The sequence below is a fragment of the Mytilus edulis genome, chromosome 1 (assembly GCF_963676685.1).
Source record: "Mytilus edulis chromosome 1, xbMytEdul2.2, whole genome shotgun sequence".
Taxonomy (NCBI): domain Eukaryota; kingdom Metazoa; phylum Mollusca; class Bivalvia; order Mytilida; family Mytilidae; genus Mytilus; species Mytilus edulis.
Genome location: NC_092344.1, coordinates 114,592,066 through 114,614,487, shown reverse-complemented (window position 1 = coordinate 114,614,487; position 22,422 = coordinate 114,592,066). Strand labels below are relative to the sequence as shown.

Below are 22,422 nucleotides of genomic sequence, written 5' to 3'. Positions count from 1 at the left end.
TTTATAAACGCACATATGACCTTTGATAAAAGGTTGGTTGACTGCTTTATCGGAGTGCAATCTTTTTGGTCGTAATGAATTTTTTTAGTGTATGTTAAAGGTAATTCATAACACCAAACATTAATATATTTTTTGCAATAGTTAAAAAAATATTGCCAGTTATATTTCGGTGGTGCTTAACTTTTGGCGGACTATAGATAAAACCTAAAAAAAAAAAAAAACTTTATGGTTAACCTACGACTGAAATTATATCAACAATTTGTCTGTCTTATTGCTAAAAATATACACAATGAATGTATCATTGGTACCTAATTATATTGCTTCATCTACTAACAGTATCCACAAATATTTATTCAAGCAATATTAACGGAACACTTTTATTTCTAATTCATTTATTATAATTTTGAAAAAGTCTGCACATATAAAACAAAAGACTGCTTTTTGTGGTTATCTGGGATACAAACCTTCCACAAAAAGTAAATGTATAAATTATCATTTTATGTATACAATTTAAAAAAAACAATCAAAAGAATTGGTTCACAACCACTTACAAACATCAGATTTCATTTATATATGATAAAATAAAAAAAGAGCAATAACTCGGGTAAATTGGTCGAAAAAAAAAGGATTTCATTATATGTAAAACATCTTGTTACTTGTATAGTAGTAACCGCCTTGGTGGTAGGAAGGAAACCTGCTCATCTAGAATAGGAGAGGTAGTGAGTTCAACCCTGGATCATGTCAAACCAAAGGCTTTAAAAATAATAAGAGAACAGAGCCAATTTTGGGAAGTACATACATACAGACATTCAAGGGTAACACTGAATATAATTATAATTACAAATGATGTAAGGCATGTATAAAATTAATCAACACTTTCTATATACTTTTTCATGAATATGTATGCTTATTCCATTAACTGAGGGAAATCAAAAGGATAGTTTCCAAAATTTTAATAAATAAAATATCTTGTTGTATACCTTTGTTGTAATATTACACAAAATGTAATATGGTAAAAAAAGTAAATAACATGTTAAACCCATACATATATATATATATATATATAATATATAAACAAGTCTAAATTGAAAACAACGTTCAAACCTATGATTGCGTTGGATAAAAACCGCAATTTTTATTCATGTGCATGTAACAAATTTCGTTGTAGAGGGGTCTAAATATATATATATATATAACAAAACTCTGGTGGCCAGCACCTTTGCAATGCCCAGATCAAAATTTCACAAGAATAAGCTTATAAAAATAAATTCTTTAATATAATATATTTTCTTCGAGTTTTCATATATACATGTAGTACCATTAAGTAAGGGAAAATATGTGAAATATCTCAATCATAAGTCATCCTGTTTTTGTAGCTCTTCCTTGGTAAAAATAGTACATAGGTTATCTTTTATATTTAAGTAAATCCATGCCTGCATTTCACATAAGGTCATACAATCTAAAACCAGTAATATTGTGTACAATTTGTTAAGTTTTGCTACAGAATGTACACTTTCATACATGCCCAAACTTGTCTCTAATATAGAGAACAACATTTAAAAAAACATTTTAAATATAATATAAAAACTACAATTCTACAAGATGTAATATAACACTGTATAACATCAGATGATGATAACTGCTACAACAGGAATGTTTAACAACCTTGATTGGATATAAAGCCTTTAGACGGTTAGCTTCATGCCCTAAGGGTGTTTGATGGGCATAGATGATAAATGGAATGGAGTCTATTATATATAATATCATTGAGAAATGTAGAACTTAAAAGTGTACAATGTGTCTATTTGAAATGTCAACTATTGAATAATCAAATCTTAAATTTTGTACAAGTTGATACATATCATATATTTTGGATGATTTAACTCTAAAAATGTTTTTCTTAAACTCAAGTTTTACATTTTCAAAATAAAATAAAGTTTTGACAAAAAATTGTTTAGTTTATCAAGGGAACTATTCCAAGTCATTCTGAAATTCATTGATTTATACCAGTTCAAAACAATATCAGAACACACACTCTTTATAATGGGGTGTAAAAACTTTAAAGAAAACGATTGTAAAAGTATAAATATTTACCACAAGTTTGTTTTAACTATTTTCTCAGTAGAAGTTCATTCAAAGTCTATAAGAATATATATATTTAAATATAAGTAGTTGATAACATTTCTAAAAGAAAAAAGTTATATGTATAATTGCAATTTAACATGTAGTGAGTTTAAACATAGGTAAAAAATCCTAAGGATAAATTTTTATCTATAATCTACATTTTCTTCTTTCTGTTTGTATGGATCTAAATATACATAGAGAGATCCATAGAAACCAGTATAATCAGGGCTATGGTGAAAAGACAGATCACTGTAATGTGGATTCCAAGGATAGTCTTCTTCACATTGTACTCCTGAAAAAGTTAAAATAAAATATCTATATTGAATATTGAGGCAGAGACACAGAAACCTTAACATACATCATGCACTAATTTGTTACCTTTTCATTCATGGTCTCCCAGCCCACCCCCTAGTTAAATGAATGTTTTTGAGAAAAAAAACATGTACTAAAAAACAGAAATAGTGTAATGCTTATAAAATTCAATGATTTGTAATCCTTGTGTTCCAGTCTCTTATATATCAAGTGGAAGAATTGAAAGAAAATGTTATGAACTTACAGAATCTTGCTTTGTATCTTGTTTTGAAAGACTGTCCCTGTCTCTCATCTCATATGCTTCAGAGGCACCTGAAATGGTTACAGTAAAAGTTAATATTTTATTAATTGGCTGTGAGATAGTAAATGCATAAAATGTATATGACTAGGGTAAGCAGTTTTGTTACTCATTCCATTCAATCAATAAAATATACAAGATTTTACAAGGTCAATAGATAAAAACCACATCATTGTCAGATTTTAAAACTAAGATAAAACAAGACTTTACAGTAAAACCTCAACTTTTATTACAGTCATTCATAGTTTATAAATGATAACTGATTCAGAGCTATTAACTCTAAGTTATCACATGACATACACAAAAAAATATAGTTAATTGAAAAAATTAATGTTTATCTAAAGTCAAACTTTCTAGTTATCCATATTCCTTAGCAGTTTAATTTTGAGCAAAGAAAACATAAGAATAACTTGTACTTACTTTTTCGTCTTGACACACAGTCATAAATTTCCAGGAAAAATTCTATTAGGAATTGGTAAACAGCATAAGCTACCACAACATATACCACCCAAATTGGCATCTGCATTGCATCTAATAATACTCCAATTAAAATGTTCAGTACTGAAAAAAATAAAAATAAAGCATAAACTAACAGTTATAAAGTTTAAATGATCCATTTTCATCCTACATCTTCATTCTGTGTGCACAATTATTGCTTTAGTAACTAAAGACTCTAAAGAGCTTGTGTTAGTCTCCTGGATCTATGTGCATTTGCAAGAATGGCCACTCTCCAATATTAAAAAGACAAGAATATAATTCAGGACTAAAATCTCTTTTTTGTTGGTCTGGTTTTGATGATGATCTTTTTGTTTTAATTTTTTTCATCTACTAAAGTTTGCCCAAAATAAAAAGGTGCAATAAAAGACAATGAAGGACAATAACTCCTATAAGACATAGACTTTGAGCATTTGCTTTGTTGGTCCTTTTGTCCATCAACTCTAGCTGATCTTATTTGCTGTTAACAGTCACAATAAATATGTGTAACCTGCCAAATGACAATTAGGACTGCCATATGATTTTAGACATATGTTAATTAAGGAATAAAGGTTCTATTTGTAATGCATAAGAATGGGAATAACAGATCTGTTGTTGAAGAGCTGCCTCTGTCTATTAACAATTTGTTGGTTTCAAATGTAGTTTGACTGGCAACCTTTTAGAGAAGACAATAATACTGTTATTTCCATTCAGATGCATTATAAAAAGAAATAGTAAAATAGAGCTTGTAAAAATGTACAAATTTAAGATAAAATAAATTTGCAAAACTTTATGAAAAGTTTTGGAAAAGTTTTGAAGCATAAATGTCATGGCAAAACATGATGTCATCCAAATTCAGATAATATCTCAGTGTTTTTGAGGGAGGTGGCTTTGTACTTTGATTATGTTATGTTTTATAATCAAACATTTGTGGATTCCAACAATTCAGTAAGGCAAGCCAGCTCCAAAAATGTCAATCATGTATTTGATGGAAAAATTGTTACATGTAGAATGTATTAGGATATGTATTACCTCCCAGAAAATGTGAGACAATGCCTACTCCCCAATGAGCCCAATTAAATATAACTCTGTTGTTATCTCCAGGGTGTGGTCGAAAAACAGCCATCACCGGCTGAAAAACAGTAATAACAATATTAAGGTTAATATGTACTAATATGTAAATATGATAATCTGTGTTTATTATTAAGTTAACTTGTATACTAATTTTTATGCAATATGAAAAAGAAGATGTGGTATGATTGCCAATGAGACAACTGTCCACAAGAGACCAAAATGACAAGTACATTAGGATTTTTCTACATCATAAAATTGTGGGTTTTTTCCTAACTTTTTTATTCTTGTAAATATTGAAGGGTCAATATTCCACAAGACTATTTACTACTTCTGAGCTACTGATATTATATCTGAAACAGTTAAAATATTTTTAAACTATTATTTTTTGTATTTAATTTATGGTGCAATTTACTTTAAAAAAATGAATGTTTATATTAATACTGGTATATAAATGTTATACCAAAAGGTTTGTCTCTAATGAAATGATACCTGAATGATTGCCAAACACATGACTATAATACCAATGAAAGGATGTGCTTTCTTGAAATCTGAATCAGACTCGATCTGAAAATAGATATTATTCATACATAAGTTACTAAAGATGTAGCTTCTAACTATATTTTGAATCCAAATATTTGTATATGAATTAAAAAAGAAAAAATATAGATCAGTAAGATTGAAACAAAAGGCACTTGTAAAAGTTAAAATCATCATCATACTTTATACAACAAGAGTGCACACACTGAAATGTCTCGCCTTCTTTACTAATCATTGATAGTATGTTGATAGTCCTAAATATAAAACTTTATTACAATTGTCACATAAACTTCACATTAACCAAGAAAGCCAAACATTGCCCAATAAACCATGAAATTAAGGTCAAGGTCAGATGAACCATTTCAGAAAGACATGTACAGCTAACAATTCTTTCATACAACAAATATAGTTGACCTACTGCTTATAGTTTAAGAAAAACAGACCAAAACATTAAAACTTAACACTGAGCAATGAACCATGAAAATGAGGTCAAGGTCAAATAAAACCTGCACAACTAATATATAGATCATAAAATATTTCCATACACCAAATATAGTTAACATATTTCATATAGTATTAGAAAAAAGACCAAAACTCAACAATTTAACTTTGACCACTGAACCATGAAAATGAGGTCAAGGTCAGATGACACTGCTAGCTAAACATGTACACCTTACAATCCTTCCATACACCAAATATAGAAGACCTATTGCATATAGTATAAGAAAAACAGACCAAAACACAAAAACTTAACAATAACCACTGAACCATGAAAATGAGGTCAAGGTCAGATGACACCTGCCGGTTGGACATGTACACCTTACAGTCCTTCCATACACCGAATATACAAGACCTATAGCTTATAGTATCTGAGATATGGACTTGACCACCAAAACTTAACCTTGTTCACTGATCCATGAAATGAGGTTGAGGTCAAGTGAAAACTGTCTGACAGGGATGAGGACCTTGCAAGGTACGCACATACTAAATATAGTTATCCTATTACTTATAATAAGAGAGAATTTAATATTACAAAAAATTTTAACTTTTTTTTCAAGTAGTCACTGAACCATGAAAATGAGGTCAAGGACATTGGACATGTGACTGACAGAAACTTCGTAACATGACACATCTATATACAAAGTATGAAGCATCCAGGACTTCCAACTTCTAAAATACAAAGTTTTTAAGAAGTTAGCTAACACCGCCGCCTCCGCCGCCGCCGCCGCCGGATCACTATCCCTATGTCGAGCTTTCTGCAACAAAAGTTGCAGGCTCGACAAAAACTAGAATGTGTCCTAAGTACACAGATGCCCCATCCACACTATCATTTACTAGGTTCAGTGGACCTTGAAAATGGGGTAAGAACTCTAATTTGGCATTAAAATTTAAAAGGTCATATCATAAGGAACATGTGTACTTACTTTTAAGTTGATTGGTCTTCAACTTCATCAAAAACTACCTTGACCAAAATCTTTAACTTGAATCGGGACAAATGGATGAAAAGACAGACAAAAGGATGAACGAACGAAAGAACGGATGGACAAACAGACGCACAGACCAGAAAACATAATGCCCATAAATGGGGCATAAAAAATGGAGCATAAAAATTGACTTTTGTTTTTTTTAACTATATTGTAATTATTCCTGGCCTACAAATTTGAAATTTATCATGCAAATTTTTTTTTCTACAGCACATATAACAACTTTATTCGGTGGTAGTTTTCTTAAAAATAAATAAATGAAATACCTCCTGGAATGTTCCTCTATCCACGAAAATGATGGTAAATCCAGCAATACAGAATAATACAGCTAGAACCATTACACCCCTGTGTAGCTGAAAACAATATAACATTACGTGAATTCATTACCAGGATATTACTAGTTAATACATATGGGGTGAGAGCTAGAACCATTACACCCCTGTGTAGCTGAAAACAATATTACATTAGGTGAATTCATTACCAGGATATTACTAGTTAATACATATGAGGTGAGAGCACCATATACATCCCATTTGGTCACTAGCACACTGTGTAACCAATTTATCTTACCGACTATCTTAACATGTGGTATTTAGACTTGTAGCCAATCAAAGTGATCAAATCTATAATAGTATACAGCTAGTTTTAAGAACCTTTTTTTTTTTTAAATCTATTTCAATCATTCATCAATTGCATTGTCTGTTGAAACCTTTAAAATTTTTCCTTAACACTGTGTTGGTTTTATATTGAGGGCATAACATCACATCTAACCGTGTATTGAAAAAAGCCCTACCAACTAACCTCATATGAAATATACACAATTTCCAAACAGTTGCTTTAAACCAATCGTATGCCTAGAAATGTAATCTTCACTGACTAGCACGACATACACAATTCCCAGATGTATCAGTATGGTGATATTCTATTACAATATTCATGCTGATTGTCATGTTATTCACTACAAAACCCCCATTTTAATTTTGATAACCACACAGGCAGATGGTAAGCCTCATAAAAGAAATTGTTTAAAAGCCCCAAATAAAAGTTTATGATCCTAGTGATGAAATGTTCTATGTTACACTTATTATAAAGATGATGTGTTGACAAGTTTATTCTAATGTTAGGTTTCTATCTTACTGTGAACCAAACTTTTTCCCCAAGAAACTTTTTCTCTAACCAGACTGGTTTATAATATCTTGCTACAACAACTCCAATACTGGCACATAATATCCAGGCACTTATCATCATAATCCCTGAAATTAAAATATATTACATGTTTATTATTAATAAAGTGGCATTTCTGATTATTTGCTGGATTGCTGTCTGGATTTATTACAGGTTAAAAGTTCAAAAACTAGAGGATCTCAAGAGCCTGTGTCCCTCACCTGACTCTACTTTGTTTTTGGAAATCATTCAAAATAGATAACAAGAGTGCACACACTGAAATGTCTCACCTTCTTTACTAATCATTGATATTATGTATAAAGCTCTATTACAACTGTCACATGAACTTAACATTAACCAAGATAACTAAACAAAGACCAATGAACCACGAAAATGAGGTCAAGGTCAGATGAACCATGCCAGGCAGACATGTAAGCTAACAATGCTTACAACAAATATAGTTGACCTATTACTTATAGTTTGTGAAAAATAGACCAAAACACAAAAACTTAACACTGTGCAATGAACCGTGAAATTGGGGTCACGGTCAAATAAAACCTGCGCGACTGACATATAGATCATAAAATATTTTCATACACTAAATATAGTTGACCTATGGCATATAGTATTAGATAAAAAGATCAAAACTCAAAAACTTAACTTTGACCACTGAACCATGAAAATGAGGTCAAGGTCAGATGACATCTGCCCGCTAGATATGTACACCTTACAATCATTCCATACAACAAATATAGTAGACCTATTGCATAAAGTATGAGAAAAACAGACCAAAACACAAAAACGTAACTAAATCCACTGAACCATGAAAATGAGATCAAGGTCAGATGACACCTGCCAGTTGGACATGTACACCTAACAGTCCTTCCATACACAGAATATACTAGCCCTATTGCTTATAGTATCTGAGATATGGACTTGACCACAAAAACTTAACCTTGTTCACTGTTCCATGAAATGAGGTTGAGGTCAAGTGAAAACTGTCTGACGGGCATGAGGACCTTGCAAGGTACGCACATATCATATAGTTATCCTATTACTTATAATAAGAGAGAATTCAACATTACAAAAAATCTGATTTTTTTTTTCAAGTGGTCACTGAACCATGAAAATGAGGTCAAGGACATTGGACATGTGACTGACGGAAACTTCGTAACATGAGGCATCTATATACAAAGTATGAAGCATCCAGGTCTTTCACCTTCTAAAATATAAAGCTTTTAAGAAGTTATCCGGATCACTATCCCTATGTCAAGCTTTCTGCAACAAAAGTTGCAGGCTCAACAAAAATCATAACAGATATCCAAATAATGATTAGGCCAAATTTGGTTAGTTTTTGGCTCCATAATTTAATAAAAAAAATCTTGGTGGCCATATTGAACAGTTTTGTGCAACAAAGTAGCAACACTTCATCAGCACCTCATAAGGAACATTTATGCCATGTTTGGTTTCATTACATTCAGTGGTTCTCTAGAAAAAGTTCAAAATGTAATCGTTAATCTTTGGTGGTGGTTTCTATATATATACCTTTAAGTTAGATCCCTTTTGATCTTTATCAATTTAAAATTTTATGTTTCTGAGTTCTGAGATTTTATTCATCATAATAAAGGGTCATTGTCCAGTGTTTTGGACCATAACTTAAAATTCTTTCTAGATAAAACCATGCCTATAATTTGTTTTCTTATATTTTGTGAAGCTATTATTCAAATAAAAAACAATATAAAACATAAAAAAATATACATGTATTCTAACTGGGCACATGTTTATTCAATTTGTTTTTTAAATAATAATTAGAGCTTGAGATTGATACAGTTTCTCTCTTTCCAATTTTTAATTTGACTCTATTTATTATATGTGTTAACCATTCTGCTGTAAGTTTTCTTACCATGAAGTTTCAACATAACATTCATTGGTGATCCACCTATGACATCATACTTTTGAAGGTCAACTTTCTCTGCAGATATCTTGGGTGTGATGCCATGTTTTTTTTTAGAATCTGAAAAATTAAGAATGATAAATAGTAAGCATTATCAACATATGTGAGACAACCATGATCATTTTACTTTACTTTTCTTGAATTTTTAATTTATTTAATATAACAGATATTCTTGCAGAACAGAAATTTTGTAAATTTTTAATGATGTAATTTCAATTAAACATTTTTTTTACTCAATGTCACATGCAGACAGACAATCGCACTTCAGTGTAATCACCATCACACTTCAGCATAGTTATCAACAAGTTAGCGTCATAATGTCACCATTGCACTTCAGCGTGTTACCCAACGCACTTCAGCGTAGACCATTGCACTTCAGCGTGACCATCGCTGTTTGGAGTACCATCGCACCTCTGAGTCCTACATATATACGGTAATTATATTTTGATATGTACATGCTGTGTATGAGTATAGTTATAATTGAGAAAGTCAGGATCAAAGATTTTTGTTGTTAACACAGAGGACAACATCCTAATTTTAATCTTATAAATAAACATTTTTTATTTTAAAGATATCTATTACAAGTATTACAGATGATATAAACTAAGTGCAATCTTTAGCATTCAATGACAAAAATGACTTCAGTTCAGTACCAGCTCAAGGGAAACTGGAGAAATGAATTTCAATAAGTCAAAATAAGACATAAACATGTTCAATCTATTAATCTGCCAAGTTTTAAATATGTTGAAGAAAAATGGTTGGAGTCAAATAAAATGCCACAACAAATTAGTATACTCTTTTATTTCTTTTCAGATGGACAGTTAAAGCAGTTAGAGTAAAGAGGTTTCTAAATCTGTTATAATGGTGAATTTACAAGTTTCAAGCATTTAGTCCAATGGCTATAGAATATAATGAATGTAACAATTTATGAACAAGGACTCTTATAGAAATATGTTCTATTAACACAAAACATTATTTACATTTTAAAATTGAGAATGGAAATGTAGGATGTGTCAAAATAGAAAATAATCCAACCAAAGAGCAGAAACAGCCCAGGGCCACCATTGGGTCTTCAACAAAGCAAAATCAAAGAGCTGATAGCTCTGAGGTGGAAGAAGGTGAATAAAAGGTAACTTGAATTACCATTAAAGCAGCCCACTAACCCAACCTGCTTTGATCCAAATTGTTATGACGTATTTTTTTTTCTTCAAACAAGAATGTGTCATAAGTACATGGATTTCCCATCCGTACAATCATTTTCTATGTTCAGTGGACTTTGAAAATTAGGTAAAATCTTTAATTTGGCAGTAAAAATAGAAAGATCATATCATAAGGAACACATGTGTACTAAGTTTCAAGTTGATTGGATTTCAACTTCATCAAAAACTACCTCGACCATAAACTTTAACCTGAAGCAGGACGTACGGATAGACCAGAAAACATAATGCCCATAAATGGGGAATAAAAATAGTAAGACTTGTAACATACCAACCAACTTTTGAAAGTTCCCATGGGGGTTTTAGTGCGCGACAACAATTTTAAATGTTACGATTTTTTGCGAAGTATTTTGCACGATCTGGATTGTCTAGAAAAAGTGTCATATTTGTGTGATGAACTTACATGCCTTTTTCTTAAGTCTGTGTGCATGATTCTAGTTATTAAATCGGTAGAAAAGATGAACATGTAGCTAGCAGACCAGGGTTTATTTTCTTGTGTAAGAATATTAGATGCTTGTTGAAATTTCCTAATTTTGAATTATGCACAAAGATGGACCTTTAACGGTTGGGAACAGCACTCCAAATGAGGGGTTACCCTCATTGGAAGAACATTACAACCCACTGTAAAAAATGAGCACCTTTATATTCATATTATTTGATGAAACTTTTTCCCAAGAACTATGCATCTATCAAGTATTAAATGGTCAAAACATGTCAAAAGAATTTTGTGATGTTTCTAAACTTATATCTTCTTTATTAATTTGACCCTTCATTAAGAAAAGTTGTTCCAAATATAATCAATTTTCCCACTTTGGAGTTAAAAATCTTCTTTTTTTTTAACAGTTAAATGATCCCTTGTTTTAGGGACAGTCCCTCATTTAAGGTACCACTCATAATGGGGGGAGGGGGGGGGGGGGGGGGGGGGGGGGGGGGGGGGGGGGGGGGTTGTGAAAAGAGAATAGTACATTGTCCTTTAAATGATTTAATTGAATACAAACATAAAATATGTTACAACAAGTATTATGTCAATAAATTAGTGAAAAAAAACCTATTTATTATCTTTATGGTAGTACTGCATCATTGAATTTTGTCAATCAGCCATGCTTTTATCCTTAAGCTGTGTAAGAACCTGCTTGCAGATTTAAATTCACTTGCCATGTTCACGATTTTTACAACTAGATGAAAACAACACAAGTTCAAAATCTAGCATGTTAGAATAATCTTCAGAGAAAACGTTTTTGATTGGCTTATTAATGGGTCATGAGAAACACAGAATTTGATTGGCTGAACACGATTGTCTTACCTTGGGAACAAAATAAGGAACAGATAATTTTCACTAAATCGTGTTTTAGAGTTTTTAACGATACCCTTAATATTAATATTTTTTTAATAAATGCAAGGACGTATTATAAAACGTCCTTGATAAGAGTAAAGAGAATGAACACAGGGCGAATGTACTATATGGGCGAAAGAACTCAGGATGAACAGACCAAGGGCGAACATGTAAACAGGGCGAGTTGTCCGGATACCAAATTCACGCATGTGTACTACAAATATCTACAGTAAAAACATCCAGTTGCAAGTAAACAAATAACGTTCATGTAGATGAGATGAAATCTTATAATTTACATAGATAAAAGGCTACATATTTACGATAGTGATTGTTTTTCAATCCTAATTTACAAATTAAATGATTCAGATGCTTAATCATGTGTAAAAATCGGTGTCAGGAATCAGAAGTTGTTATGAAATTGTAATACACAGAAACGAATGCGGCATACAGAGGTTCAATGATTTTAAAGTCGGCACCATAGGCCTTCAGAAGACTTGAAGTCTTCTTCCACCAAAAATCCTGCAATTTAAGTGTGCTTCAGCAGGCCCATAACCACATTTATTTGGGATTGAGAGTCCATGGAGTTAATATGTAAATTTTACTTACTACTATTCCACTCTCCTGTTCCAAAGAACATAAACCAGTCTTTATCGAAATCAATTCCTGCTGCGTTACTCTTCTCAGCTTCAAATGAACACATCAAAATCCCTGACGAGTAACTGTTTGTTTTTACTGTAATCCAGGGATCTCTCTGGAAATATCAATTCAAATTCAAAAACAAAATTGTTCCATTTTTTTTTTAAAGAATATCAAAATCTGCTAATAAAATCTTGACCAAACCAATTCTGGTTTAGTCTTAAATTTTACAAAAACAACAAGGTTTCATCCTCAATTTCTTTAAAACAAACATTATTTAAAATAATATGAAGGTTTACTCTGATATTTCAATCAGAAAATTTACCATATTGAATAAATGATTTGAACCTTTTTAAAAAGACTACTATCAGTTGGACAATCAGATAATTTACTTAAATAAACTATTGAACTATGGGCCCTTTTTACAAAGACCTTACTACTATCAGATACTCTTGCTTACATAAGCTATTGCACTATTACTTTGACAATTGATTGTGGATCTTTTACAAAGACCTTACTACTATTAGATACTCTTGCTTACATAAGCTATTGCACTATTACTTTGTCAATTGAATGTGGATCTTTTACAAAGACCTGCATGACTACAATCAGTTACATAATCAGATATTTCTAAGGCGACAATCAGAGGGTCTCAGACTTTACATTTCTCTACCTTAAATTCCTACTTCCCTCCCTCCCATTTAATACCTATTCCATTCTACTTTACTCAAACTTCTGTCCCCTTTACTCTCAGACTAAAATCCTTCAAAAATATTTTTTCTCTCAAAATATACAGTTCCCATTTTTTTTCTCACCCTCTTCCCAATATTTCAGCCCCTAGCTCCTGCTTCCTGCACCCTCATTATCATTCTCATCTTCCAACACTTCTGTCCAACCCTTAAGTCTACTTACTGGAGATATTTGAACATTCCATTTGCCTGGGTTTTCGGACCTTTCTACTAGGACCTGAGTACCATCTGTTATGCAATCAAACACATCGTCTGATCCCTGAAAAATACAAACATGCATGTTAACAATTGGTAAATATATACATCATGTATATTAAGAAAATTTCACTAGACTATATTCAGTACATTGAATATATCTTTCAATCATTGATTGATGAGAAATTGATTATCTGGACACAAGAACTTTATAGTTTTAATCAACCCTTTCACCTCTTTGAACTACTAGTATGTACCAGTATATGTTTGAATAATATATACTGGTACATACTATAATCTGGACACAAGAACTTTATAGTTTTAATCAAAACCTTTCACCTCTTTGAACTACTAGTACTAGTATGTACCAGTATATGTTTGAATACTATAAATGTAAAAGGATATTTAAGGCTGTATCATACTTCTTAGCTTTAGACTTTTTTTTGTATATTAACAAAAACATCTTACTTAAAATCCAATATAGACTCTTTCTGGTAACCTCACCATGAACGCCAATTACTGTAGATACATTATTTTTAATTGGATAACAACGTTCTTGGATTTTGTTTTACAAAATTTCCACAGGCTTGTTATCACATATTGGCAAGACCACAAAATCAAATATCCACAAAAATGTAAGTGTTGCTTAATCTATGGAAATTGGAATGGAAGAAAATAAATGAATCCACAGTAGTAATGATTTGGGATTGATGCCATTATCTTAGAAGGATTCTTGAATATAGACTAAAGACTGCTAACCTCACCATGAATGTCAAATAGAAGTGGAATGGGGTTCATGCCATTATCTTAGAAGGATTGTTCTCTCTTGAATATAGACTAAAGACTGCTTACCTCACCATGAATGTCAAATAGAAGTGGAATGGGGTTCATGCCATTATCTTAGAAGGATTGTTCTCTCTTGAATATAGACTAAAGACTGCTAACCTCACCATGAATGTCAAATAGAAGTGGAATGGGGTTCATGCCATTATCTTCTAGAAGGATTGTACTCTCTTGAATGTAGATTCAGACTGTTAATTTCATCATGTCACAATTATGTTTCACCTTGCAACACACTTTAAGTGTTTGTTCAAAGTTAGGAGCCTTTTAATAGTTCAGTGGTTGTCCTTGGTTCATGTCTGTCATATTTGTTTTTCATACATAGTTTTGTTACAAATTGGCCATGAGTTGTGTCATGATTTTTTTTTTTTTATATGTCAGAACCTATTATAAATGTGCCTTGTTTAATGAAGTTAAATGTTTACATTACACATTGATAGGGTTTAGTTTACACAATATAAATTATACCATTTTTTCATCACTGGACAGAGCCACAGAAATCCAGTCACCACCACTAGATAATGAAGTTAGTGAAGCCTTCATGCTGAACTCCATCTTTGTTCCCACTTCTCTCCATGTGACTTCAAATGTACAATCCCCTGAACAATCACTATAGCATCCTACACTGGAGCCACACTCTGTATTCTGTTTAAATGCCACCTATAATAAAAGTACTGTTTTAATGCCACCTATGATAAAAGTACTGTTTTAATGCCACCTATGATAAAATTACGGTTTTAATGCCACCTATGATAAAAGTACTGTTTAAATGCCACCTATGATAAAAGTACTGTTTAAATGCCACCTATGATAAAAGTACTGTTTTAATCACTGCAGACAGTAATATAACATTCTCAAATATATATTGCTCACATTTATAAACATTGTAATATTTGGACCATTGGGTCATTGAATGTACTAGAGTAAAGTGATAAGCACATATCATTCATTCTTTTGTAAACCTATGTGGAAGTGTGACAAACAACTAATTGCAATTGATTCTGCTGACAGGAAGCTGTGTTCCTCTCTCCTTCCAAAACTGTTATAGATCTCTTGAAACAAATATAATGCTTTTTGTATACATTTTTGAACACATTGATAAGATTTTATGTATTGCTGAAATGCAGCTAGTTTGTCATTTTTAATTGTATATATATATATATACATGATATATATTCAAATGTTTTCTTGACTCAGTATTATTCAGTACTTGATGTTTGTATAGACACCTGTCTATTATTTTTGACCTTATGTTGACCTTGAGAGGTCTTTTTGAGTTGTTTTACGTTGGGTTGTGTTACATTGACATATATACATACATCTCCTTTTATTCATTGATTGTTTTTTTTCTATACGTCCAGTGGCAAATGTTTCATGCATGTTCAGTATGAAAACAAATTAACAATAAAAACAATAGGTATTTCCTGCAATTGGGGTTGACTAGGATGGAAGCAGGAAATCTGGAATGCTACCAGTAAATGGGAATATGGTGAATAGGCACAGAATTATATATATAATTTTTATTGATATGGGGTTAAAGATTAATAGGACATAATCAGTGAGTTTGAATGACCATATACATTTGTTTTTGTTTAGTTAAAGGTTAGTCAAACCCAACAGCAAAGAAATAACAAAAACTTCTGAAGAATAAGCAAAATTTAAGTAAAAAAAATCATTAATGTTTAGTATTTGCTTTCAGTATTGAAATAATTTTTCAACGAATTCATGATTTCTAGTGAAAGCAAATAATCTGAGTTTTGATTGTGTTGAACTATAAATAAATAAAGACTCACTATTGATTTACTCAGTATGCAAACTGCAAGGAAGTAATATACAAATCTTCCCATTGTTTATACCTGAAACTATAAAGAAAATATAAAAATAAATAAGATTATCATCTTGTTGTAATGAAGTCTAAAATTCTTTTTCATATGAAACATAAAGCTCACAGCAATATGATTTAAAGAGGTATGGTCATACATGCATGGTTATATGTGCTTCTGTAATTGTACTAGATAATAATCATATTAAAGTATGTAACATTCAACAGGGATATGCAGGGCATTTTCCACAGGGTTAAATGTACACATTTTTTTGTTACTGCAAAGGAAGAATAAAACACAGTAAAACAAAGCCTTTAATACTATATCTAGAACATTTCAAATTGTTCTGAATAAAAAATAGCAACCTAACACATTTAACTGAAATTATTTCTCACATTGAAAAATATCATACCTACATCTGGAGATAAGACAGCAATCAAACTTAAAATATTTTAAAGACATCAAGAAGACAACATACATTGTACAGTTTTCACCTAGCTATCACTTATAATGGTCTGCACAATACGTTACGCTGAAAATTGTTCTGAGGTTAAAAAATTTAAAGAAACTACATAGAATATCTGTCATCTGAACATCAATTCTCAAAAAATAAAAAAATAAACTTTTAAAAAATATAACATTAAACATGTTAGTGGTATTGACACTGATCGGAAGGTTAACTATGACAGAAACTACTATTGCCATAAATATATTTGTAAATTTAATGACATACTGCATACCACAACAACATAACAGAAATTGCAGAATACAGTACAAGTGGTACTAGTGGGAAAGCTTTTGAGAAAGTCAGTATGTGTCTACAAATCAGATCAAACATGATATAGGGCAAAAAATGATATAGGGCAAAAATAGTAACAATTGATATTATTGACTGTGGGTGTAAAGTACTGATTACTGTTATAGTTTATTGTAACCTGATTCTACCACTCCTTTTAATTAATTAAAGTTCAGACTAATTAATATACCTTTCATAATGTCTGCAATAACTTAAGTACAGCAGTAGTTGTTAAGAATTAAGATAGTTATCATTTGCTGCCCACAAATGTAACAGCTTATAGCAGTTAATTATCTTTGCAAAATAAGCTGAAAACAATTTCAGCTTAGTTTGTGACTGACAGTGTGATATCTTAATTTATTCTGATAAATGTGACAGACAAGACTACATTAACTGTCTGGAAAAATGTCATTTGGTTACCAATTACATATACATGTACAAATATACCAATCCTATCTTATTAATTAAACAAAATTGCATTTCTGCAAACAGTTAATGGTGTTTGATGACAGAGGATTAAAATTATTAAATTTATTCACATGTGAAATTATCTGTTCTTATTTTACTGGAAAATCATTGCATTTCCTTGCTACCAAAGAATCAAATTTATTAAATTCAACTTTTTTCGTGATATGTACTAATTGTCTCAGTTAAATGCAGCAATGGCTGTCAAATGACCTCCATAGTTGCTAAATAGGAAATTGAGTCAAACAGAAGTCAGCTTCTCAATAGTACAGATATCGGTCAAAGTTGTTGAAAACAAAAGTTAAAACTAGGGCACATTTTTTTGTGCCTAACCACTGATTATGTACATTTTTCAAAAGACCTATTTTAATGATGATTTAATGACCCTCAAGTGTTAACACTTGAATTAAGTAAACATTAATCAATCAATCTCAAGCTTTATAATGGATGTTTGTCTTGGGAATCCATCAGATAATCCAAAGAAAATTTGAAAATGAAAAAAAATGATAAAAGATATTTGTCTTTTAAATAATCCATAGTGAAATTTCAAAATCAATTAAATTGTAATCAGTATTGTTCTGTTGAGAAAATTCATCTATAGATAATCAATAGTCAAGTAAAATCATGAATATTTGATATAATTTGTAATTTGAATACTTTGAAAACCTTTATGCTAACTTAAAATGAATACATCCAAGTTCTAAAATGAGTGAAGATGTATTCTTAACAGGCATATATAAATATATATATTGGTGGCCTTTGGCTGTTTTTTTCTCTTTGTTTGGGTTGCTGTCTCTTTGACACTTTCCCCATTTCAATTCTCTCAATTTTATATACTACAAGGTTATCCTAGTACCATCAACCAAAACATCATATTGATAAGAATGTACATTGTAAGAAGAGAGGCATCAACAAACACACACACAGACCAGAAAAAATAATGCCCATACATTTATAGACAGGACATAAAACAATTATGACCAACATCAACTATTATAAGCTTCTTGCTTTTTACAGGCACATAAAAATGTCCAAGGCTAGGTACAGAGGAGGGTTTGAATGATTTTTTTTAAAATTTTAAAAATTGGTATATTTGTTAATTTTGTTTTACTATTTTTATGGTTATATTTATTAAAAAAATACATGGAAATGGGAATAAATCTTCAAATTTACTGAACACTGAAATATAACAGTTCTATGAAAAGGTACTGTTAACTCGTGTGAATTTCCCTCAATGTCTCAGTTTATAGTACACATAGCTTACATTCAACTATTTTACCTGTTAAAGTATGTAGTTTTAAGTACTTAACTCAGGGGATTTAGAGATGACAGTAAATTACCCAGTTGGAAGCTTTATATATAATAACAACAATTTAACAGTTACACATGTGAATTCCCCTTATTGTAGCTAATAAACAACTATTTTACAGGTATGCAATAAGGTTTTGATCTATTAAGCCATAGGGATTCAGAAATAACTATTAATTTCACCACACAGTACCAAACTTAAAAGTTACACCAAATTTTTTGAATGATATCTAAAAAAAATAAATAAGGTTGACTTCAAAGGAATAAATTAAAATAAAAAAATTGTGCGGAACCCAGTGTCTTGCCTTCTTTTGCTGTTAATCGCATGAAATTAATAAGAATATTCCTCTCTATACTATCTTTTGATTGTAAGAAGCTTCTGTCCAAGTTTGGTAAAAATCCAGGATAGTTTATAAAGGAGTACCAAAGGATATCGGTAAGGACCGATTTTGGCCTCAAATTTCAGGTTCATCTGACGAAAGATTTTGACCACTTTTTAAACACTTAAGTGTCTATTTTATTTGAATTAATTAGTTTATGTGAAAGATTTTAACAGATTCTGTCATTAAAAACGATCCGATTCAAGCTCAAATATGAAAAATCTACCTAATATGCCGACAAATGTCACTTTTCAGATGGTTTTTGGTAAAAATGAAAGTGGCCGCATCCGTGTTCATCTTCAACCTTTATATATGTTATGTATTATCATAAAATACAACTTACATTTCAATATTAAGGATGAACACGAATGCGGCCACTTTCATTTTACACGAAAACCGTCTAAAATTTAACTAAAATGCTAGAATTATGAGGATTTCAGTAATTTAGCATGACTTAATGGTGCTAGTACCGGATATATGTGCATTGTATTGTCAAAAACAGCCCATATTTCTGTAGCAGAAGCATTCTACTGTCCAATAAATAACTAAAGGTTTACATTTTAACAATTTTGTAAAACTGCTATTTTTTGGGGCCAAAAAGGGGTCTTACTGAACCTACTCCTTTAATAAATGTTTTAAAACTTTAACTTCAGACTGTGTGTAATGTTAACTGGAAGAAACACTTATAAGTAAAATAGCTTTTGATCATAAACAAGCTCCTGTACAAGTTTGGTACAAATCCAAGATAGTTTAAGAAAGTAATTAAAATTTCAAAAACTTTAACCACAGAGTGAATATTTGTGAACGCAGACGCCGACGACAGAATGTCTTGCTTTTTTGACAAAAGTCAAAGGCTCAACAAAAATCAGTTGAAAAGTTTAGCTTGAGTCATCAGATGGACACAAAGCACACAAAAAACTACTAACAAAATTACTTTTACAAGACACAAAGTTTGGATTGAAGTGTGATGGAAGTGTTTGTAAACTGTAATGTGTCTAAACTGAAGATAACACAAGTGTTTAACAAAATAGGTTTCTTGTAAAACTAACAATGCATTAGGTATTCTTTACGTCTATACTGTAAATATTTAGACATTTCTTTGTTTCCTAATATTTGATGGTAAATCATTTGAAAATCTTCATTTTGGTCTATTGTGTCTCATTGGCAATCATACCACATCTTTTTTTTTTTTTTTTTTATATTCATTCATTGTAAGGAAATAAAGGATTTTTTGTTATATCTTGTACAAAATATTTGCCAATGAACAAAACAACAATCATTCCATTTTGCGACCTCAGTTTTAAATTATTCTTGAAGAAAATAAGTATAATACAATGTCCTGTTTAATTTCTTTCTATTTTCAATGTTGTTCCAGATTTGATATACATCAATTGTTCTCCTGAGGCTGATTCTGTTTGATTTTGTGTATTATACATTTTATTTCTAATTAGTTCTACAATATGGAATCTCAAAATAATTCATCTTCATACATACTTGTACTAGACACCAGTAGAAATATTTGCAGCTTCCTTTACAAGAACAAATAATCCAAGACAGTCTATAAATCCATCAATATGTACTCAATCCAATATTTTACCAGTCTTTTAAGGTTGTCACGCCCAAAGGAATCTATAAATAAGTGTGTGAGTATTTAAATCAATGTTTATAGAATGAAGTATTTAAAGTCAATCAACCCTGACAGGTAAACATGAATTAAAAATCAAGTTACTGATGCTTGAATGTTCTAAATGTTAACACTGAATGAACTGCCTACTTTTGTTGTCATGATAAATACATCACGATTCTTTTTATAGGTATCAACGTTCAATCTTTAAATTATTATTTGTAAATTTCCATTTTTATGATTAATATTGTTCAGATTATAATTGCTGACATAATGATATGCAAGACTTTGTATAGTGAGCTCACTTTACAAATCCTTTTGTTTGAATATTTGCTTATAAATTTCCAAGTTAATGCTAAAATAATATATGTATAAAATCATACAACACATAGATAGGGATTCAATTGAATAAATAAATAATTTGAATTAAAACTTGCTGTATTTCAAATTATATTGTGAATACTTATACTGCTGTGGTACATGTACACCTATTTATTCAATACTTTTAAATCATTTGACTAAACTGAGTAAAAAAATTAGATGTAAACTAATACAAGCTAGGTGATTTTATCAAAAGATGAGTGGGGATGTTTAATAAAAAAACATTTTTAATTGGACAATTTTACAAATAATGTAATATAGTAGTATTTGTTTTTCACTTGACAAGTTGGAAAACATGGGGTCCAGTCATGATTCAGTGATTCCAAATATAATCAACCAAATTTTTCCCACAAAAAGGGGGGGAGGGGCCAGGATCCGCCTATGGTACTTATACAAATACTATAGCGATTCACAGGCAGTTGAAAATTACAAAATCATGAATCATTTTAGAGGGTCTGGATGGGGGTCTGTTATTCTGTAAACTTTAATTTTCATCCTTTTTTCTCTAATCTTCAAAAAATTAGACCACCCATATTTATCATGCTATTATACCTAGCATTCATTGGTGTGGACCAGCCTAGGGGGGTTTCCAGTCATGATTCAGTGATTCCCAATATAATCAACCAAATTTTTTTTACGAAAAGGGGAAAGGGGCCATGATCCGCCTATGGTACTAATACAAATACCATAGGGATTCACAGGCAATTGAAAATTACAAAATCATGAATCATTGTAAAGAATAATATTAATTTTCTGATAAATCAAAGGAGTAGGTTCAGTAAGACCCCTTTTTGGCCCCAAAATATAGCAGTTTTACAAAATTGTGAAATTGTAATCTTTTAGTTATTTATTGGAAAGTAGAATGCTTCTGCTACATAAATATAGGCTGTTTTTAACAATACAATGTACATATATCGGGTACTGGCATCATTAAGTCATGCTTAATTACTGAAATCTTCACAATTTGCGCATTTTAGTTAAATTTGTTAGACGGTTTCTGTCTTAAATGAAAGTGGCCGCATTCGTGTTCATTCATAATTTTGAAATGTAAGTTGTATTTGATGATAATACATAACATATATAAAGGTTGAGGATGAACACGGATGCGGCCACTTTCATTTTTGACAAAAACCATCTAAAAAGTGACGTTATTTGGCATATTTGATAGATTTTTCATATTTAAGTCTGAATCTGAGCCTTTTTAATGACTCAATCAGTTAAAATCTTTTACAAAATCTAATCAAATCAATTGAA

At 30.9% G+C, this 22,422-nt stretch overlaps 1 protein-coding gene across 1 annotated transcript; it reads right to left on the bottom strand.

Annotated features, from left to right (window-relative positions):
* Positions 1-375: 375 nt before the first annotated feature.
* LOC139500930 (putative ferric-chelate reductase 1) lies at positions 376-20,797 on the bottom strand. The gene is made up of 13 exons (XM_071289836.1): positions 20,658-20,797; positions 16,185-16,253; positions 14,860-15,051; positions 13,520-13,615; positions 12,578-12,722; positions 9,371-9,481; positions 7,441-7,556; positions 6,570-6,656; positions 4,772-4,846; positions 4,241-4,340; positions 3,155-3,295; positions 2,681-2,748; positions 376-2,416 (listed from the first exon to the last, which is right to left on the bottom strand). Exons 2-13 carry the CDS (start codon positions 16,236-16,238, stop codon positions 2,309-2,311), a joined length of 1,293 nt encoding a protein of 430 aa, XP_071145937.1. The 5' UTR covers positions 16,239-16,253; positions 20,658-20,797; the 3' UTR covers positions 376-2,308.
* Positions 20,798-22,422: the final 1,625 nt, after the last annotated feature.

Excerpts from the sequence above, each read along its gene's own strand:
- LOC139500930 (XM_071289836.1), bottom strand. The coding sequence starts at position 16,238 with ATGGGAAGATTTGTATATTACTTCCTTGCAGTTTGCATACTGAGTAAA. Across the intron at positions 13,616-14,859 it reads TGTCCAGTGATGAAAAAATG|GGATCAGACGATGTGTTTGA; the intron begins GTATAATTTATA and ends TGTATTTTTCAG. Across the intron at positions 4,847-6,569 it reads ATAGAGGAACATTCCAGGAG|ATCGAGTCTGATTCAGATTT; the intron begins GTATTTCATTTA and ends ATCTATTTTCAG.